Below are 19,454 nucleotides of genomic sequence, written 5' to 3'. Positions count from 1 at the left end.
AATGGTCTAGTGTCCAGGTTTGTCATTGGCTAAAAAAATCCGTTATCCCCGCCCATAGCCACACAGTTAACAGAGCGTATGGCTGTGTTAGGCTCCGCTCTTTGTCAATCATATTATTATAATCGCGGTTTGAGGTTTTTTGCATTGTTTTTAGAGAAACAACACATTTCAGTCGAGTTGGAAACAGTAAATAAAACACAACGAACGGTATGTCTAACACCAGTAATTCTGACGCCATTCTTTTTCAACAATTATTGTTAATGTTATTGTTATCGAAGCAGAGGTATCTATATATTCGTGAAATGTTTTTGTTTTCCGAATGATATACAATTAATAATATATTAAATAAAATTAATAGTTCTACTTGAACGCTTGGTTGAATAAATACAACAAGCCTTTCAGACGTGAAATAAAATGTAGATCCTATTTCACATGAGCAGACGGACAGAAATACATAATCATTAATTCATTAATCTCGTTTCCCTCAGTAGGCGGTGTTTTTCAGAATTGGTAAAAATTTCATATTTGCACGAGGACAAACATAAAAGTCATTTGTGAGAGGTTCTGCTTATCATAATAAATGTGCTGTATTCTCTTAGTATGTGTTGGAGAGTCTACAAAACACTAAAGCACTTACAACCACCGCAAACTGATTGCTCGCTTGCCTCTAATAAGCTTGCGTTGGATTTAAAGTTATCACTTATACAGAGGATACGGACCAAACTTATTATTGACCTCGCCAAAAATATGAAAATGATGGTATAAAAAACAGCATATGGAAAAACACAATAAATTACATCAAACATCAAAGAAAATGAAACCCACTTTGATACAAAGCTGACAGTCCCATGTAAATGACACATGCATATATACACGCACAGGTCTAGAAACAGAGTTATGGCAGAGTTTTTAAAGAAAACGTGCTTTTTCCAGCAGAGGAACAGCACGTTCTCGGGGGCAGGGCGCCCCCTCCCTATCTACAGTGAAGCATAAAGGCATAAACACTGTGAGCAGACCGGCTGCATTCGGCACCAGGAAGCGGCGAAAAGACGAGGCACAGAGGTACGACCACCAAATACCATCCGGTGAAAATTTGCTGTGGTTCAATATGTCGGCGAAGGGGATGCAATGCGTTTTGTAAAATAAGCTGAGGAATTCGGTGTCATCGTTAAATCACGGATAACATATTGGACCTGTCATTGCGTCCTGTTATGCTACTGGAGGTGGCTAAATGCAAAATTGCTTCAGCGTATAATATTAATTAAACAGTAAAAGGGTATTAGGGTGTTGTGATACTGGTGAGGAGTATTGTGGATTGGGTGGATTGGTTTTGTCAAGACACGGCGACACGGTTTAATAACCAGATGCTGACATTTGGCCGTGTACAGCTATGGAGGGCTACAGTAGCAGCCTGCTGTCCCTCAGTTTTAGGACCCGGGATTCCACAGCCTCCGCCGAAAACGTTCCATAGTACATCTCCGGGCAAAGTGTTGCGTAACTCATTTCCTGCTTGTCACCGTATTAATCATGAATCTGTTATTATGAAATAATGAACAGGTAGCCACTGCCCCCCCCCCCCAGAATCCACCCCCCCTTTCCAAATTCAGTTAACCTGAGAGGACAATGCGGAGTCGCAGTAACTCAGGAGTAAGGCTGGATGGATATGCCCGGCTTGTCCAGCAGACAATCCTACATCATCAGGTAAACTTAAGCTTTACAGTGTATAACCACCCTGCCGTACACTGCTTTGCCTTTTCTTTGTACAGTCTAGTGCAGCGCCCCGGAGGCTGGCAGTTGCACTATGGATAAAAATAAAAGCTCAAAGAAAGGACAGGCTAAAAATAGAAGGGTGAAAATGGAATCTGCTTTATCTACACCATACTTGTGTGTGTGTGTTGGACACATGGCGTGTTGATTTGCTTTTGGATGCCGTCCATTCATTACACGCATGCTACAGACCTTAGAAAGCCACAGCCACGATCATAATATGCCCCCCTCTGCTGGTTAAATATAGTGACTGCCAGTGGATATATAGCTAGATATTTTAAAACGGCATTAATTCTCCGTGGTCGTTTCCACCTTTTGGTCACTTTTGCCCCCATTTCCAGGCTTATCTAATACCTATGTCAAAAATCGCTCGTGAAGGGACTTCAGTTTATGTGTCTTTAGCTTCCTCGAATGGGATTGTGATGGGGTCTGTTTTGTGGTTACGGTCAGGGGCGGATTAACGCACAGGCTAGATATGGCTTAAGCCCCCATTGGCACGGAGGGGGGTGGGGTTGGGGGCCCCACAGACTACTGTAGCCTAGGGGCCTCTGTACACCTTAATCCGCCCCTGGTTACGGTACACAACCCGGTGACTGCACAGGAGAATTGCCACCACTAGGTGGTGCAGTACATTTTTCCATCCAGGCAACATGTAGTCACGGAGTCACGTACCTCTGGGTGCTGCACGTTCATCTCGCTGAATTACAGTATGCCAATTACATCATAGAACAGTGGTCGGTAACCCGTCACTGAAGTAGGTGGCACAGCACTCTTTAGGAATCGGATCAATATATATATATATATATATATATATATATATATATATTATTTTTATTTTGCGTGTACACGTGTATTTGACTCGGATGATGAGCTGCGGATGACGGTGTTAACCGTCACCATAAAACCGGCTAATATAGGCCTGTACGAAACACGTGACTCCCCAAGTTATCTGTAAAATATCTTGTACTGTAAATAAGGTCGGACACCCCTGTTACAAACTGTGGAGCATAATCAGAACCTGTGGATGGCAATTAGATTCAAAATGTAGGTTTTAGGGTTCAGGATAGAATGTTTTGTTGATTGACTGAGTTTATATCAGTTGTGTAATTTTACCAGGTAAGGTGGTAATATAATTAACATTAAGGCCCTCTGTGCCAGAACCCAGTGACGGGTCTGCTGCCGGCCAGCGAGCAGAAGAAGGACGCCTGGGTTCGGGATAATGTGTACAGCATTCTCTCCATTTGGGGTCTGGGGATGGCCTACCGGAAGAATGCGGACCGCGATGAGGACAAGGCTAAGGCCTATGAGCTGGAGCAGGTGACTTTTCCTGCCGCCATGCTAACTGAGGAATGTTAAGATGCACAGAGTGAGGTATGCTAACTGACACGTTAGTACTGGGGTGCGCTAACTGAGGTATGCTGACTGACACGTGAGTACTGGGGTGCGCTAACTGAGGTATGTTAACTGACACGTGATTACTGTAGTGCGCTAACTGAGGTATGCTAACTGACACGTGAGTACTGGGGTGCGCTAACTGAGGTATGCTAACTGACACGTGATTACTGGAGTGCGCTAACTGAGGTATGCTAACTGAAACGTGACTACTGGGGTGCGCTAACTGAGGTACGCTAACTGACACGTGACTTTTGGATTGCGCTAGTTGACATGCGCTAACTGACATGCTGTAGCGCTAACAGAAAAACTGGCTGAACACATGCATGGTAAAGCGAGGCCATCTGTCCATTGTGCAGCTGATCATTGCATCTTTTGATTCCACAGAGTGTTGTCAAGCTGATGCAGGGTTTGCTGCAGTGCATGATGCGACAGGTGAGCTCCAGCCAATTCGATGTCTGAACTGCTACTCCCGCTTAATAGCAACCATGATTAGCATCTGCTCCCGGCCACTGCATCACACTGGCTGTGTGCCACTGCAGGTAGAGAAGGTGGAGCGGTTCAAACGCACTCAGAGCACCAAGGACTGCCTGCATGCCAAGTACCACACCCCCACCTGCGGCACTGTGGTGGGGGACGACCAGTGGGGGCACCTGCAGGTGGACGCGACCTCACTCTACCTGCTTTTTCTGGCCGAGATGACTGCCTCAGGTGACCCACTCTCCTACAAATCAGGGGTGTGGCTTTTCACACCCCAGCTCCTCTTTACTGGGACCCAGAAACAGCCCTCTGTCCTCCCCATGACTGCACTTCTACTGTTTACTTCAGGTCTGCGAATCGTATCAACCTTGGATGAAGTGGCCTTCATACAGAACCTCGTCTTCTACATTGAGGCAGCTTACAAAGTTGCAGTGAGTTTAGCTACGAACAGCTGCCAGCTAATAATCCAATATATCCTTCTTGTTATGATAAACAAATTATTACCTTTGTTCCCTTAAGAAACTGCGGTTTCTGTACTGGTTTTTCCAGTAATGCTGAGTGTTTGATCCTATTATACCCGTCACTATATACTCTTTCATGTTGTAACGGGTTCCACTTTATTCTGCCAGATCTGCCAGGTTTCCTATGACATCCACACTTTTGCAGTCGTTAGCCCTGCAGTTACATCATTGGGCACGGCTCTAGATGCTAAGAAATGTAACCATAAGGGTTCCTTTTGTGCACAGGATTATGGGATGTGGGAGCGAGGGGACAAGACCAACCAGGGGATCCCAGAACTGAATGGAAGTTCTGTGGGAATGGCTAAGGTATGAGTGTGTGAACCGCGGGATGCTGAGATGAACGTGCAGTGGACGCTGTGCTGATGATCACGTGCAACGTGTCCATAGGCTGCGCTGGAGGCCATCGATGAGCTGGACCTCTTCGGGGCTCATGGGGGACCGAAATCTGTCATTCACGTCCTGCCGGATGAAGTGGAGCATTGCCAGGTGGGAGCTGCCTCACCAAACGCTTCATATAACATTATATCTTCTGCTTTGTGAGCTCCTGCAGGTCAACAAGTAGAGCACTGTACTATCAACCCAGTGGTCATGGGTTCAAATCCCAGGGAATACATGTGAATTGTCACTCTTCCTTCTACTGTTGCCTTGAATATGTGTCAAGTAAATGTCTTTTTTTCCTAAACGTCCCATATGTATTTATTTCAGTCCATTCTATGCTCCATGCTTCCAAGAGCTTCCACATCTAGGGAGATTGACTCCGGTCTCCTGTCGGTCATCTCTTTCCCGGCGTTCGCCGTCGAGGACCCTGACCTAGTCAGCATCACCAAGAGCGAGATCATCAACAAGCTACAGGTGAGGGAGTGGGGGGTACAGGGATGGGAGGGGGTGGGGGCTCAGAGATGGGAGGGGGTGGGGGTGCTTGTTCCACTCTGTCTTCTGACACCCCCCCCTGAGACTGGAGCGTGATGCTGCCATCTTTCACACTGTGCTTGGTGACCCCATCAGGGACGTTACGGCTGCTGCCGGTTCCTCAGAGATGGATACAGAACCCCGAAGGAGGTACCCCGCGCCAGTCCGTCTGTCTGTGTGAGCCCCCGTGTGGGTCAGAGCATAACGCCACCAGTGACGTCTTCTCAACGCACTAGGACCCGTCACGCCTCCATTACGACCCGGCGGAACTGAAGCTCTTTGAAAACATCGAGTGCGAGTGGCCCATCTTCTGGAGTTATCTCCTGCTGGACGGCATTTTCAACGGGGACCAAGAGCAGGTGAATCTTCTGTTTCAGACCCGGCATCAGTATCTTCATCCCTTAAAAATACATTGACATCTGATCAGCATACTTTATCATTATCATAAATTGTTCACCTTCTTCTAAATAAATAGGTACAAATTTGACTATAAAACCCTTATCTGGGAATATCAAATTCAAAATTTGCCATCAGTTTCATAACAAAGTGTAACACGCAGGTTTGTTCACTCGGAAGAGCCAACACGATACCCCTGTGTTTCCAGGTACAGGAATATCGAGAGGCTTTAGATGGAATTCTGATCCGAGGAAAAGACGGAATTCGACTGATGCCGGAGCTCTACGCTGTTCCAGCTGACAAGGTAGAAACAACCTGGTGCCTTTGCTTGTCTGCCGAAGCTGACGGCTCAGGTCTCTATGAATGAATGATTTTGGGGTATTTGGGCCTGTAGGTGGAGGAGGAGTATGAGAACCCGCACACGGTGGACCGGGTGGCTATGGGAGAGCTGCCCCACATGTGGGGCCAGTCCCTCTACATTCTGGGCAGCTTACTGGCTGAGGTAGGTCCCATGTTAAAGGACCCCAGGCCGCACTGTACGCTCTAGCAGTCTGAAAGGCTAAGGATGGATGGTAATGGGCTTTAGACACTAGCAGATAGCAGATTCACACAGTGTAGACAGGGAAGTGCTTCTTACTGGTTAGATATGGTAAACATAAGTGGTTAGAGATTTCATGCTAAAGTAAAGGGTTAACAGGAAGGGCTGAAGGGCCGGTAACAGCAGGGCTAGAGACACAGAATGTTTACGTAAATGTCCCTGATTGGTCCTCCCCTCTATGTGCTTTTTTTAGTATGATGTAAAGAAGGAATAATGACTGACAGGAAGTGGCTCAGTGGCTCATTCTGAGTGCTCTGCTGTGGCTCCTTTCGCAGGGATTCCTGGCCCCGGGGGAGATCGACCCCCTGAACAGGAGGTTTGCCACTCGGTACAAACCGGACGTGGTTGTCCAAGGTGCGTGGAAGGGTTTGAGTTTATCTTGAGCGTCCCCCCCCACCCACACCTCAGGGAATTATGGTAGATGCTACAATGGTGAATGCTCAGATAGTATGCAGTCACAGTGGGAGGACATAAGGGTTTGAAACCAGTTGTTGATATGATTATATCATCAAACACGGACTGGTTTAACTGTGTACTGTGTAGTTACTTCTTAGGTTCTTATTACAGTAGGTGATGCACATTGGCTAATTAGAGTAAATGATCCATGTAGTAAGTCACTGTCGGGCCTCATCTGTCCCATAACTGCTGCCCGTGGGCTTGTTCGGTGCCCAGTGTGTGTGCTGGCAGAGTCCCTGCACATCCAGGAGCTGCTGCGGGACAGTGGCATGGACGTGCAGACGATTTCCGAGGTGCTGCCCATCCGCGTCATCCCAGCCCGAATACTCAGCCACATATACGTCAAGCTGGGTAGGGCGCAGTCTTCTCAGACGGACACTTCATTGTATCCATTCATTTGCTGGCCCCCGTGGCCCCAGTGTAGCAGGCAGCCAGTGGGTTAAAGAGCAGGTCTGAGTACAGTTTGCCAGGTTCCTGCCGAGGGTTGGAAGTACAAATACTGAAACACTGCGGTCTGTGAATCACTGGATTACACTGGGCTCCAGACTGCTACCATTTTCAGTCACACCAGTGTGACTTGCCTTTTATTAATTTATCTATATATTTTTTTATTTAGAACCATCATTGTATGTCACATGAAGCCCCAGGAGGGAGCGAGGATTGTGTGTGGGGTTGGGTATTGAGAACCGGTTCCAAATTAGAATGGGTTCTAAATTTTTTAAGAACCAGGAATTTGATAAGACGTTTAAATTATGGCTCAACTTATCGATTACTACACGTACATTTTTAATCGATTATGTAAGGGTTAATGCACGAAAACTGCTTACACATTTGTGCTTGAAACTATTTTCACGCTTACGAACTGAAAATGCATTTATTAGTGGAACTACTATTGAGGCTTGGCTGGTATTATGGCAGCACAGCACAGCACAGCACAGCACAGCACAGCGCAATATTTCATTTCTGCGAAACTGAATCTTGGGGGATTTCAAAATACGTGACCCAAGCCAGCGTCTTTAATTTGATAGTACTCCATTAATCTAGAAATAGCCTGCTGCTCGACCCAAAGGGATTGTGAGCGTGTTCAGTATGAGGGATTGTGAGCGTGCTCAGTATGAGGGATTGTGAGCGTACTCAGTATGAGGGATTGTGAGCGTGCTCAGTATGAGGGATTGTGAGCGTGCTCAGTATGAGGGATTGTGATCGTGCTCAGTATGAGGGATTGTGATCGTGCTCAGTATGAGGGATTGTGATCGTGCTCAGTATGAGGGATTGTGAGCGTGCTCAGTATGAGGGATTGTGATCGTGCTCAGTATGAGGGATTGTGATCGTGCTCAGTATGAGGGATTGTGAGCGTGCTCAGTATGAGGGATTGTGATCGTGCTCAGTATGAGGGATTGTGATCGTGCTCAGTATGAGGGATTGTGATCGTGCTCAGTATGAGGGATTGTGAGCGTGCTCAGTATGAGGGATTGTGAGCGTGCTCAGTATGAGGGATTGTGATCGTGCTCAGTATGAGGGATTGTGATCGTGCTCAGTATGAGGGATTGTGAGCGTGCTCAGTATGAGGGATTGTGATCGTGCTCAGTATGAGGGATTGTGATCGTGCTCAGTATGAGAGATTGTGAGCGTGCTCAGTACACACCTACCTTTGCCTCCTACATCTCTTCATCTGTTTTCCTCACCAGGCCACTGTAAGAAGCTGAACCTGAGCGGCCGGCCCTACCGGCACATCGGAGTCCTGGGAACCTCGAAATTCTATGAGATCAGAAACTGCACCTACACGTTCACACCTCAGGTGGCCTCGCTTGTCCAGCTTGCATCCCCATAAACGCCGAAATGCTCTCCTACCTGTGTGAGATGGACTCTCCGTCAGCTAAAGCCAGCGGCGATCTTTACAGTTCATCGACCAGCACCACTTCTACCTGGCCCTGGATAACCAGATGATTGTGGACATGCTGCGGACAGAACTGGCCTACCTCTCTTCCTGCTGGAGGATGACTGGGCGGCCCACACTCACCTTCCCCATCACCCAGAGCATGCTGGGTAAGCACCCATCACCCATTCTGACATATGCTTGTTTGTGCCCCAGTCATACCAGGCTGGCTGTCTGACCACACTCTTTTCCAGTGGATGACGGTGAGGCTATTGACCCCTGCGTACTGGCTACTCTGCGGAAGCTGCAGGATGGGTACTTCGGAGGGGCCAGGTGACGTACCCTGCTTCATGCACTGCACGTGTCTGTTTGGGAGGTAGTGAGTGTGTCCATATGGGCCGTGGGGGGGGCAGTTGGCACCTCTCTGCCGGGGTACACTGCTCTGAGACTCCCTGCTCAACATCCGTCCTGTGTAGCTGTGGCCAGATTTCTTTCCTCCGCCTTCTGGAAGTTTCCCTTATCCTGTTTTGCTCAGGCATATGGGAGTTAAGTACTTATTCAGCTGCTCACCCGTTTGAAAATGCTGACGCCTGATTTGGTCACAGCCGCTCCGAGGCAAACATGAAGTGCTGGGGTCTTTTTCTGCCCCCGAAGGTGATGCAGCTATAAAATGAAGAATCCAGTTGGAAATTAATGTAGGGTGACTGTCTCTGCTTGGATGATGCTGCACGGAATGCAGTGAATCAGGGAGATACTGGATACTGCAACTGCACTGGAGTTTGTTACCTCAGAGCTGCTGTCTGCAGTGTGCTTTCAGTTATAGCTGCGATGTGTGGGAAGTCAGGGCTGCGGTATGCAGTGTTCAGTGACTTACCTGAAGTATTCTGTCAAAATGACACTATTAAACAGCATTAAGTCCGTGTGACAGTAAGCGGAGTCTGATCTGCAGTATTAAACATGCATCGAGACAGAGGCACAGTAAGCAGTGTGTCAAATCTGCAGTGTAAAACATTGAAGTTGGAGCGACAGTAAGCAGTGAGACAAATCTGCAGTTTTGAACAGCTATTGAGTCAGAGCGACGGTAAGCGGTGAGTCAGATCTGCAGTATTAAACATGCATCGAGTCAGACTGACAGTAAGCAGTGAGACATAACTGCAGAGTTAAAGAGGCCTCGAGTCAGAGCAACAGTAAGTGGCGAGTGAAAAATGCAGTGTTAAACCTGCACTGAGTCAGAGTGACAGTAAGCGTTCAGTGATCTCATCCTCATGTCGCTGTCGCCCGCAGGGTGCAGACGGCCCAGCTCTCCAGCTTCCTCACCACCTCCTTCCACACACAGCTCAGCTTCCTGGATGCAGATCAGGATTTGCAGGACGAAGAGGAGGAGGAGGAGGAGGAGGAGGAGGAGTTTGATGGTGGTTACGGATGCAGCTCTACTCCAGGTGCTTCCACTGAACCGCATCTATCTGTGAAGACTGACCCTCTTGATTAGACAAGGGGATGAATGTGCTGGTAGACAAGGCCCGGACACTTCCTGTGACAGCCGTCCAAGACTCAGGGCTCAGTCTGTAGAGAGGGTCTGGTGCCACTACATACAAACACCTAATGGCCGCCCCCATCAGCCCTGGCAGAGATGCGGTGTCCTGCAGAGACACACAGCTACAGCACAGGGCCGGCGGGGACTGGGGTCTGTCTGATGTTCAGCCAGCACATCCTCCATGTGCGTTTCCACTTTCCTCTGTCTGCCTCGGCTGATTTACCAGGAGTCAGACCATCCTACCGGAGCCTCGAACTGATCTGGAAAACAGATACAGTGAAAGGTTCAGTGGAATGGATCGTCCAGGCCCCAGAAACACCGTGTTCGCAATTCTGTACTTCTGCACTGAACCGTATAACAGAATCGTGCTTCCCGAGGGATTAGTGAGTCCGAAACCTAAGAATTCGTCAGACAATAGGTGAAAAGTACCCTGGTGCACAACACATCCTACCAGGTGCGAAAGTGTGCAAATGTTGGACCCTATTCTATCCTAGAACTTCAGTTATATGAAGGATGCGTGACTTTCGATGGGTCGGGTAACTTGATGAAGACAAGAAATAATAGAGAAGGATCATTGTAAGTTTGGTGTCTGTGACACTGAAATACAGAATTCCAGCACTATGTATCATCCGTATTGAAAATGAAATGCAATTATGGTTGTAAACTATCTGGACCGCGTGGTATATTATCATGATTTATTGCATTCACACTGCTTTGTAATTCATTTTTATTTATTGTTTCCTTCTTTGATTTCTATTGTTATTACGGGCTTAGTCAGTCATACTTCTTGTTCTATATTGAAGCCATATGAGGCTTTACACTACATAGTGCATTGTGGGGAAAATTTGTGGTGTATTGATTTCAAACCTGCTACATTTATGATGCGTTTGATTGACACCCCTGGCTGCAGGTCATTGCAGCGCTTTCAGATTTAATGATACATATATTTATCAATCTGCTTTGCAGTAAAGACAGTTCAGTAACAGCCTCCTATTTTGTGAACCATGTGTTCTCAGGTGGCACAAAGGACACGTTTGACCAGTACATCACCCAGCTGCTGCAAAGGACGGCTCCTCGGTGCTATCTCCCTCCCATCCAGAGGGGGCAGCAACACGTCTTTAGTGCAGAGCACACCACCCGTGACATCCTGTCTCTCGTGGCCCAGGCACAAGGTGTCAAGATGCCCCGTAAGTATGGATATATCCTTTCATGGGTAGTGGGAAATCTGAAAGCCGGATCGCTTCAGGCTTTGTTGACGACTCAGTCTTTAAAAAGTAAAAAGGTCATGGTCTCCTTCTACAGCACCAGAAAAGAGCCAATAGTCCTTTCAGTGGGAAGGCACCACACGGCATTCCTGCTTTTAAATATTCTCACTGAAGTCAAGTCTGTAAATAAGTAATTGAATTGTCATTAAGAAAAGTATGTATTTATGAACTGTTTACCTAACATTGGATTTGTTTAAGCGCTTTTGTTTAAGTTCTGTCCGAAATCCACACAGGTTTGCTTTTTGGAGACCGACTCAGATTGTAAAGGACTCGCTTCGCCTGTAATCAGTCCCTGGTTCTCCTTTGCAGAGGCATCCATGTGCCTGTCGGTCACTCCCAGGGTGAACAAGTATCGCAAGTCTCTCAACCTCCTGGAGGTGCCTCAGGCACACCATCACCATCACACGCCACATCCAGCCAAGGTCAGCACCTGCCTTAAAACGTGAGCCCTGCCGGGCCTTTGATAGGGTAGCAGGCTATATAAGGACCTGTACCCAACATGACAGGGACTGTCAGCTATTGCTCAGAGTGCCGGATAAGAAACTTGTAAAGTGTTGGTCAAGCACACAAAAGTATTTTTTTTTAGCCCAAGCAAAGTGCTTAACTGAAGTAAATATTTCCTCGAATCAACAAATAGTACTGTCTCTCAGAGTTACCTGTTTACAGAGAAGGAGATTCTGCTGGGCCGTCATGCTCCAGTAAGTAGCGATCAGATGAATGTATGTTTCTGCTCCTTAGACCCACAGCGTTGACCTGCACCTGCCCCACGACACCCATGGGAACACAGATTTTGCGACTCTGGTGGCACAGCTGAAAGAATGTCCCACCCACCAGGACCAGGCTGACATCCTTTACATCCTCTATGTTATGAAGTGAGAGAACCAACCATTCTGGGGAGGGGGGGCGGCCAAGGCAGGGATTTTGCCTAGTCTCCTCGGTTGTGCAGTCACCGTAACAGTTAGGAAGGATCGATGGCTCTAGACCTCATGCTGTTTCTGCACAGAGACCTGCCTCTAAATTGTATGCTGTTTATACACAGAGACCTGCCTCTAAACTATATGCTGTTCATACACAGACCTGCCTCATTGATTGTATGTTAATTATAAACAGAGACCTGCCTCTAGACTGTATGTTATTCATACACAGAGAATCTACCTCTAGACTATATAATGTGTGACATAGAGACTCTGCCTCTACACTGTATGATGTGTTAACACAGAGACTCCACCCCTAGACTGTACGGTCAGTCTTTAAATGTTATGTTGTGTTTTTCAATAGAACCAAAGTGTTTCCACGTGCACTTTAAACCACGAACAACATGGGTGCTGTGAGAGAAGGCCAATTGTGCTCAGTATACAAACAAAATCAATTCGAATTAGCTTAGATGAGGAAATAGCTTAAGTGAGTGTTGAAGTGTTAACTCTGGTAGAATGCAGACCTGCAGAGACGCTGGTCCATCGGGGGCAGGGTTGAGGATCATTCACGTGAAAGGTGCTTATCTATGAGTGAAATTAGCATTAAATAAGCATTTATAATCTAAGATCAATACATTGTGGGCCGTCACATTGAAGCTTCATTGGGTACTGTTATATCTCAGGGTGATGCCCCTTTTTGATAGGCTGATGAGTGATGACTCATCTGTGTCGCCTCCCCGCAGGGGAGCTGATTGGCTGGTGGACCTAGGGCCGGCGTCTGTCACTGTCCGCTGCCTCCTTGAGGAGCTCTACAGCAAGGCGGGCACGTCCAAGGAGTGGGGGCTGATCCGCTACATCTCCGGCATGCTGCACAAGAGGGTGGAGGTGCTGGCGGAGGTAAACGGGCGTGTCCAAATCCCGCAGCTTAACTTGCAGCACGGTGAGGTTCTGCTCCCGAGGTCTCATTCCTGGGGGGTGGGGTGCCTGTGTTCCCTAGGCCTGCACGGACCTCATCTCCCACCACAAGCAGCTGACGGTTGGCCTGCCACCCGAACCCAGGGAGAAAGTCATCACCGTGTAAGAGACCCCCCCCCCCCCGCCAGCACACATTCAAACTCCACTGTGGGCTGACGTGTGATGTTATCTCCCTCACTGTTTACAGCCCGCTGCCCCCAGATCAGCTCACCTCCCTGATTTATGAGGCCAGCGGGCAGGACATCAGCGTCGCGGTCCTCACTCAGGTCAGTGGCTGCTCACCTGACTGCGAACGGCATGATGGTCCAACCAATCACATGTCACGTGATAAATCTATGACTAAATATACTAAATATTCCTCTGGCCTGGGAAGTCAATGGGGACATGGCACTATTACAGTAACAGAGTGATAGATTACATGTCCCACCAGGGATAAATATGCGACCTCCCCCCCCCCCCCATTTAGGAGATCATGGTCTACCTGGCCATGTTCATGAGGTCACAGCCAGCGCTGTTCGGGGACATGCTACGCCTAAGGATCGGCCTCATCATGCAGGTGATGGCCACTGAACTAGCCCGCAGCCTCAACTGCTCTGGTAAGGGCTCCCGGTGACATCACTTCCTGTTTATCTGCATGGACAGCATCCTCTTACCGATACCCACAGACATCAGTGCTACCGTGGTCATGCCTTCCGCCGGTGACATCACGTCCCTCTCTCGCGTGCTGCCGTTAGCGACGTCGCCGCTGCCACGCGCCGCGTTCTGACCTTTCCGGGTTGTGACCTCACTTCCAGGTGAGGAGGCCTCAGAGAGCTTGATGAACCTGAGCCCGTCGGACATGAAGAACCTGCTGCACCACATCCTCAGCGGCAAGGAGTTCGGGGTGGAGAGGAGCAGTGAGTTTTCACTTGCGGCCAGGGCAGCGCGGCCATTAAAACAATTTACAATTGCTTAAATGATGCTTTTTTTTTTGTGGAGGTGGCACAGTGGTGCGGTAATTAGCGCTGTTGCCTCAAACCTCAGGGACCAGGGTTCGAGTCTCCACCATGGCTCCACGTGTGTGGAGTTTACTCTCCCTGTGTCATTGTGGCGTTTCCTCTGGGTACTCCGGTTATTCTTGCACAGTCCAAAAACATACTAAGGTATTTTGGAGTTGCCGAATTTTCTGAAGGTATTTCCAGATCGATGCTCTGGATATAGATGATGTACGGATGCTTCTGTTTTAGGGACATATACTATTTTACCCATTTATTTAGCAGAATATTATACAGGTTAAGTACCTGGTTGTGGGGTCCAGCAGCCCCCCTGAGACCCAATCTGTGGCTTTGTAACCGAGCTGTTTTCTCCACGGTGATGAGCAATTTTAAAGCATCCTTCAGCTCCACCCCCGCGAGACAGCGGTGAGGGATGTTTGTCCACCTGGTGCTAACACTCCCCTCCCCCCCCCCACTCCCGAGTACGCCACACCGAGGTGGGAGCCATCAGCCCCGGCATCTCCATCCACGAGCTGGGCCACACCGGAGCTACCAAGACCGAGCGCACTGGCATCAGCAAGCTGAAGTCCGAGATGAGGCAGGTGGGTCTCGGGCGGAATGGAGCAAGAAAACAAACCAGTCAGACCACCATGAATAAAAACCCACACATTCCTTTTGGTGCAGGAATATATCAAAGCGACCCCTGTGCAAAGTAGGGGGGTCACCTCACCTTAAGTACCTTTTAACCATCTGCTTGGCTGTGAACTCAATGATTTAATCACAAGAGTAGCTTCTTGTCCTGCTTCGACGAAGACTCATGTGACACCTTTTCCCGGTGTTGATTGGCTGGCCTGTATGTCCCAGCTCTCTCTAACCATCCTGCTTCACTTTGATTCCAGCTGGATGATTCCCGACCAGTAAGCGTGGGTTGAGTTCCTTCACGTGTATTTTTTTCCTGCCGGCATGTTGCCCCGCACCCTAGTCCACCATGCAAGCTGTCTCTCGATCTGTATGGACGCCATGAGCAGGACTAATCTGCCGCTGCAGCCCGTCTGTCTTTGCAAGATGTCCACAGTCTCTAATCCGGCACTCTGAGCAATAGCTGCTTGTTATGTGGACGTGTTACATCTGTCTTCTCTGCAGTGTCATGCTCTTCTGTTTGAGAGGATGGATCGTTTGCTCTGGCCTGTTTAGCCTGCTCTCTCTCATTGACTACCTTCCCGTCTTCCGTGATTCTGTGTGAGCGGGTCTGTCGCTCGGGCCGATGCAGGCGCTGTAGGATTTCGCTTCCATTGCACTGCTGATATTAATGAGGCACTTCATCAGCCACCGCACTTTTTCATTTGTTGTTTATGTCATCGTCTTCTTCGGCCCGAGTGGGAGACTGACCGTGGTGGGGGGGGTGTTACTGTCAGTATTTGTCTGTCCTGCCCAGACGCGTCACTCTCTCCATCTCGTCTTTTTTTCGTAGATCTTTAGCAGTGGTTATTCCATCAGCAGCACCGTTACCTCACCTCGCTCCACGGTAATTCATCCCCCCCCCCTGCTGGCATGGTGTAGCCAGAGCGCCGGGCCAGTGGTACGAGTGAACAGCATGTGAAGGAGGACAGCGGGGCTGAGGACGTTAGAGTCTAAGACCCCTTTGGCAGGGGACACAGGAATCCATGCAGAAACGGTGATGTCTTCCCCATCCAGCAGTGTTTCCGGTCCACGTTTTTGCTCCTTCCCAGCTCCCTGCCAGACAGTCCACATTGTTGCTCCCTTCCATGAGCTGGAAGGGAGCAAAAACATGGACCGTCTGTGGATCCCCGAGGAGCGGATTTTGAGACACTGTGCTTCCAGAATAGCTGAAACGTGAAGCAGAAGCTACATCACCAGCGTGTTAAATATGTGGTCTGTTGTTTCATAAGCAGCTCAGACTGCTTTGGGCCGTCTCCTTGTCTACAGGACTGAAATGAGTTAGCAGAAAATAAAAACAAGGTATATAAATATGTTTAGATATTAAAATTAGCTTTTTGCTACATATGCAAAATGCGATACTAGGCTATATTATTGACTAACTAAATTAATATATTAATAAAATTTATGTTTAAAGCTTAACTAAAAGCTTGCACTCTTGTAGTACAGTTAGGTACTGATAACAGCCTTACAAATGGTTTATGTGCATTACTTTGATTTTACGTGGGATTACTTTAATATTTGGGCCTTGTTTTCATACTGACGTGGGACCCCATGAGGCCTGCTGCCTTACACCCGTACCGGCGTGTTTGCGTTTAACGTCCTGCATCTACCTCTGTATTCTTTCATTATTGACAGCTTTGCCTTTCATGCTGCTGTGTCTAATTTCAGTCGTCGCTGCTGTGTATTAGCAGGCATGACCTGATGCTTTTCTGCTGGACTAGCATGTATGTCCGTTAGCATGTCTGCAAAGTAGCATGGATGAGAATTAGTGTACGCTAGTGAGAGTGTGAGTATCTGGCTTGTACACCAGTACCACCTGGTCGCAGCTGGGATCTGACTGGGGTTTCCTCTGCCATCGTGACTGTAAGCCTTTTAACTTCTCAACAGTGTTCATATTTTGGGTTCTTACTCCATAACTGTGAATGTTATAGCTAGAGAATGAGGTTCAGAAGGAGGCTGTATTGTGATTTTTGTAGTTCTGTCTAAGAGTAACTATAATGCACAAGGAATTTTAAAATGTGCTGTAGCGTTAAAATGTTTGAGGTCACCTGCATACACGTGTGCAATCCTCAGCGCTGTAGCAGCCCTACCTCCACGCCGAGCGGCGCTCAGTCCCCCACGGGCCCCGGGGCCCCGTCCCTGATGCTAGAGGAGCGTCAGGGTCAGTGGTTGCGCCGGCGGAGATTGGACGGAGCCATAAACCGCGTTCCCATGGGCTTCTACCAGAAGGTGTGGAAGATCCTGCAGAAGTGCCACGGCCTGTCCATTGACGGCTACGTGCTGCCGTCCAGCACGACCCGCGAGGTCAGGGCGCCACTCCGCGTGTCCTTCCCGGGGGTGGGGCTTGGTGTGGGGGTACCTCAAGGCCTTCATTCAGATCGACTCCCTGCTCACAGATGACCGAGGGCGAGATCAAGTTCGCCGTCCACGTGGAGTCCGTGCTGAACCGCACACCGCAGCCTGAGTACCGGCAGCTGCTGGTGGAGACGATCATGGTCATTGCGCTCGTGGCCGACGTGGAGGTTCAGAGCATCGGTGCCATCATCCACGTCGACCGCATGGTCCATGCGGCCAATGAGCTCTTCCGCCAAGACCAGGTGTGTGTTGCTTTGTGCACTGCACTCCACAGTTCACCACCACCAGAAGAGTCATGTGACCGCCATGACCAATCAGAATAGCACAGATGTTCCTTCACTGTTTTTATTCGGAGTGGAAAGTCTCATTTGAATCCTCTATACATGGGCTCACTTTCTGTCAGTGTCCAGCACGGCATGTTTAAACCCCACCCAGCATCGTTAACCGGAAGGTTCCACGTGATGCTGCAGATTCCACTGGCTGAGCAGTTATGTGGCAGGGTGTCCCCAATGATCAGGTGACACAGGTGTCTAGGTCACAGTCTCTTTATCGGGAACGCCGCACGGAAACAGTAATACTCCACACATGTGTTTTAGCCAACTAAATTTCTGTCCATGAATTACAGGGTAAGGCAACCTCAAGGTGTTGTGGTCTCTGGTTACCATCTTCGTGTCGTTTTGAATACAGAAATCCCTTGGAGCCAGTGAGTACTTCCTGGAGCAGGACCCTTCCACTGGCATCTGTAACCTGTTCTATGACAGCGCCCCCAGTGGCCGCTATGGCACCATGACGTATCTCACCAAAGCTGCGGTCACCTACATGCAGGACTTCCTGCCCAACACCAGCTGCCTGATGCAGTGATGTGGCAGGATTGTCCAGATTCGTGCAGGTCTGTCCGTAACGGGATTGTCCACATTCGGGCAGGTCTGTCCGTATCGGGATTTTCCGTAGAGGGGTGATTTTGCCTGTAGCATGATATAGATCTGCCTGTAGTAGGGCAGATCTATATCACTAATAAGCAAGGCATTGTTTTCTTAAACGCCGCATTCACTTTTCAGTTTATGCTATTTAAAATAGAATTTTAAAATATAATCGTACCCTTTAAAGACTAATGCTTACTGTAATTATATATTATTTTGTTTTAACAGTTTTAAACCATGCTATGAATGTCATAATATGTACATGTATGTCGAATTTGCTGTAATTATGTTGTGTGTCCACTGTACATCCAAACAGACAGGGGGCGCTCTCCTTCACTGTTTCATTTTTACCTCAGGTGGAGTTTTTATTTACATACACAGGGTACAGAGTTTCTAGTGGGCCACACTTGGATACAGGGATTTTTCCTTCAAACTTGAACAGCACTGCTTTCTGCCAAAACGCAGTCATGGTTCTGGTATGGTTGGGTTTTAAAGGGCACTGCGTGATCCGCCAGTGACTGACGGCTGAATCGGAATAACCCCAGGCCGCCCTCCTGGCTCTGACGTCGCCGGTTTCAGACTGACGCTCACGCCCATGCCTCTATGCTATGTAACTCCACTAAACAGGAACGTGTGCTTCCTACTTTTAAATGAAGGATATGTTGGTGCTTTTAAAAAGGTCGGCGTATATGGCATAGAGGTCTAAGAATATCGAGGACCACTTTAAAGATTACTTTGGGGAGGAAATGCGGTTGACCTATATATTTATTCAATTATTTAAACAGATATATAAGCTGTATGATCATACCTACATTGCACATTTTAATTGTAATGATTTGCAAGCAAACTGAGTTGAATACTGACCCTCAAAACACCATCAGTTACTGCAGACAACTGCAAAGCAGTGATGTCATAGAAAACTGATTTTATAAGACAGACAGCCTGTGTGACAGGAATCCGTATTTTTACCAGTGCAACACTGTTCTTGGGATGGACCACTTTCCTTCCAACGGGAACTATTTGTCATTATTGAAAATGATCACCCTGTGGGATATACTTAAAACCAGCCTAACAGCATTGCCTGATTGTTTATAAATGTGAGTATAAAATGAGTATTAGCCTCGTGTTCTGGGCATTGACTGACTTGTTTGTCTGTTTGCTGTCCTGCTAATAAAAGAGTTTTATTTCCGTCCCTGTGCCGAAACCTGTATCTGACAGCAGTTATAGTTTAACCAGCCGAAGGTCTGGAATAGAGATGGCAGGTTTGGGTTTTCTCCTATACTAGTTGACCTCATCAGTACTGATTGGTTGACAACCGAATAAACTGGTTTGAAATGTCTAAGTTGCTGTTTTTATGTGTTAATTTTGCTGAGGGAGAGATATTGCGTACATTAGGGGCGGCCAACCCTGATCCTGCAGTCCCTGGATCCAGCAGGTTTTC

General features: G+C 48.1%; 1 protein-coding gene across 5 annotated transcripts; it reads left to right on the top strand.

Moving 5' to 3' along the window:
- The first annotated feature begins 115 nt into the window (after positions 1-115).
- phka2 (phosphorylase kinase, alpha 2 (liver)) lies at positions 116-19,355 on the top strand. 5 transcript variants are annotated; one of them, XM_023801050.2, is made up of 34 exons: positions 116-207; positions 934-1,062; positions 1,582-1,701; positions 2,926-3,084; positions 3,547-3,594; positions 3,702-3,870; positions 3,988-4,070; positions 4,386-4,466; positions 4,548-4,646; positions 4,866-5,012; positions 5,166-5,219; positions 5,306-5,428; positions 5,674-5,769; positions 5,860-5,967; positions 6,339-6,417; positions 6,736-6,870; positions 8,208-8,317; positions 8,421-8,565; positions 8,650-8,728; positions 9,680-9,834; positions 10,946-11,116; positions 11,504-11,616; positions 11,933-12,066; positions 12,852-13,005; positions 13,106-13,185; positions 13,271-13,349; positions 13,550-13,679; positions 13,878-13,979; positions 14,541-14,659; positions 14,957-14,974; positions 15,529-15,582; positions 16,812-17,042; positions 17,135-17,335; positions 17,781-19,355. In XM_023801050.2, exons 3-34 carry the CDS (start codon positions 1,624-1,626, stop codon positions 17,952-17,954), a joined length of 3,708 nt encoding a protein of 1,235 aa, XP_023656818.2. In that variant the 5' UTR covers positions 116-207; positions 934-1,062; positions 1,582-1,623; the 3' UTR covers positions 17,955-19,355. The 5 variants fall into 5 exon arrangements, with proteins under 5 accessions (XP_023656818.2, XP_023656816.2, XP_023656822.2 ...); XM_023801048.2 differs by having other exon boundaries at positions 14,957-14,980; XM_023801054.2 differs by lacking the exon at positions 1,582-1,701 and having other exon boundaries at positions 14,957-14,980.
- The last annotated feature ends 99 nt before the right edge of the window (positions 19,356-19,454 follow it).

This window comes from Paramormyrops kingsleyae, chromosome 1 (assembly GCF_048594095.1).
Source record: "Paramormyrops kingsleyae isolate MSU_618 chromosome 1, PKINGS_0.4, whole genome shotgun sequence".
Taxonomy (NCBI): Eukaryota; Metazoa; Chordata; class Actinopteri; order Osteoglossiformes; family Mormyridae; genus Paramormyrops; species Paramormyrops kingsleyae.
Note: the sequence above shows the minus strand (reverse complement) of the source record. Positions and strands in the feature narration are given on the sequence as shown.

Excerpts from the sequence above, each read along its gene's own strand:
- phka2 (XM_023801048.2), top strand. The coding sequence starts at position 1,624 with ATGCGGAGTCGCAGTAACTCAGGAGTAAGGCTGGATGGATATGCCCGG. Across the intron at positions 6,871-8,207 it reads CCACATATACGTCAAGCTGG|GCCACTGTAAGAAGCTGAAC; the intron begins GTAGGGCGCAGT and ends TTTCCTCACCAG. Across the intron at positions 13,350-13,549 it reads GCGTCGCGGTCCTCACTCAG|GAGATCATGGTCTACCTGGC; the intron begins GTCAGTGGCTGC and ends CCCCCCATTTAG.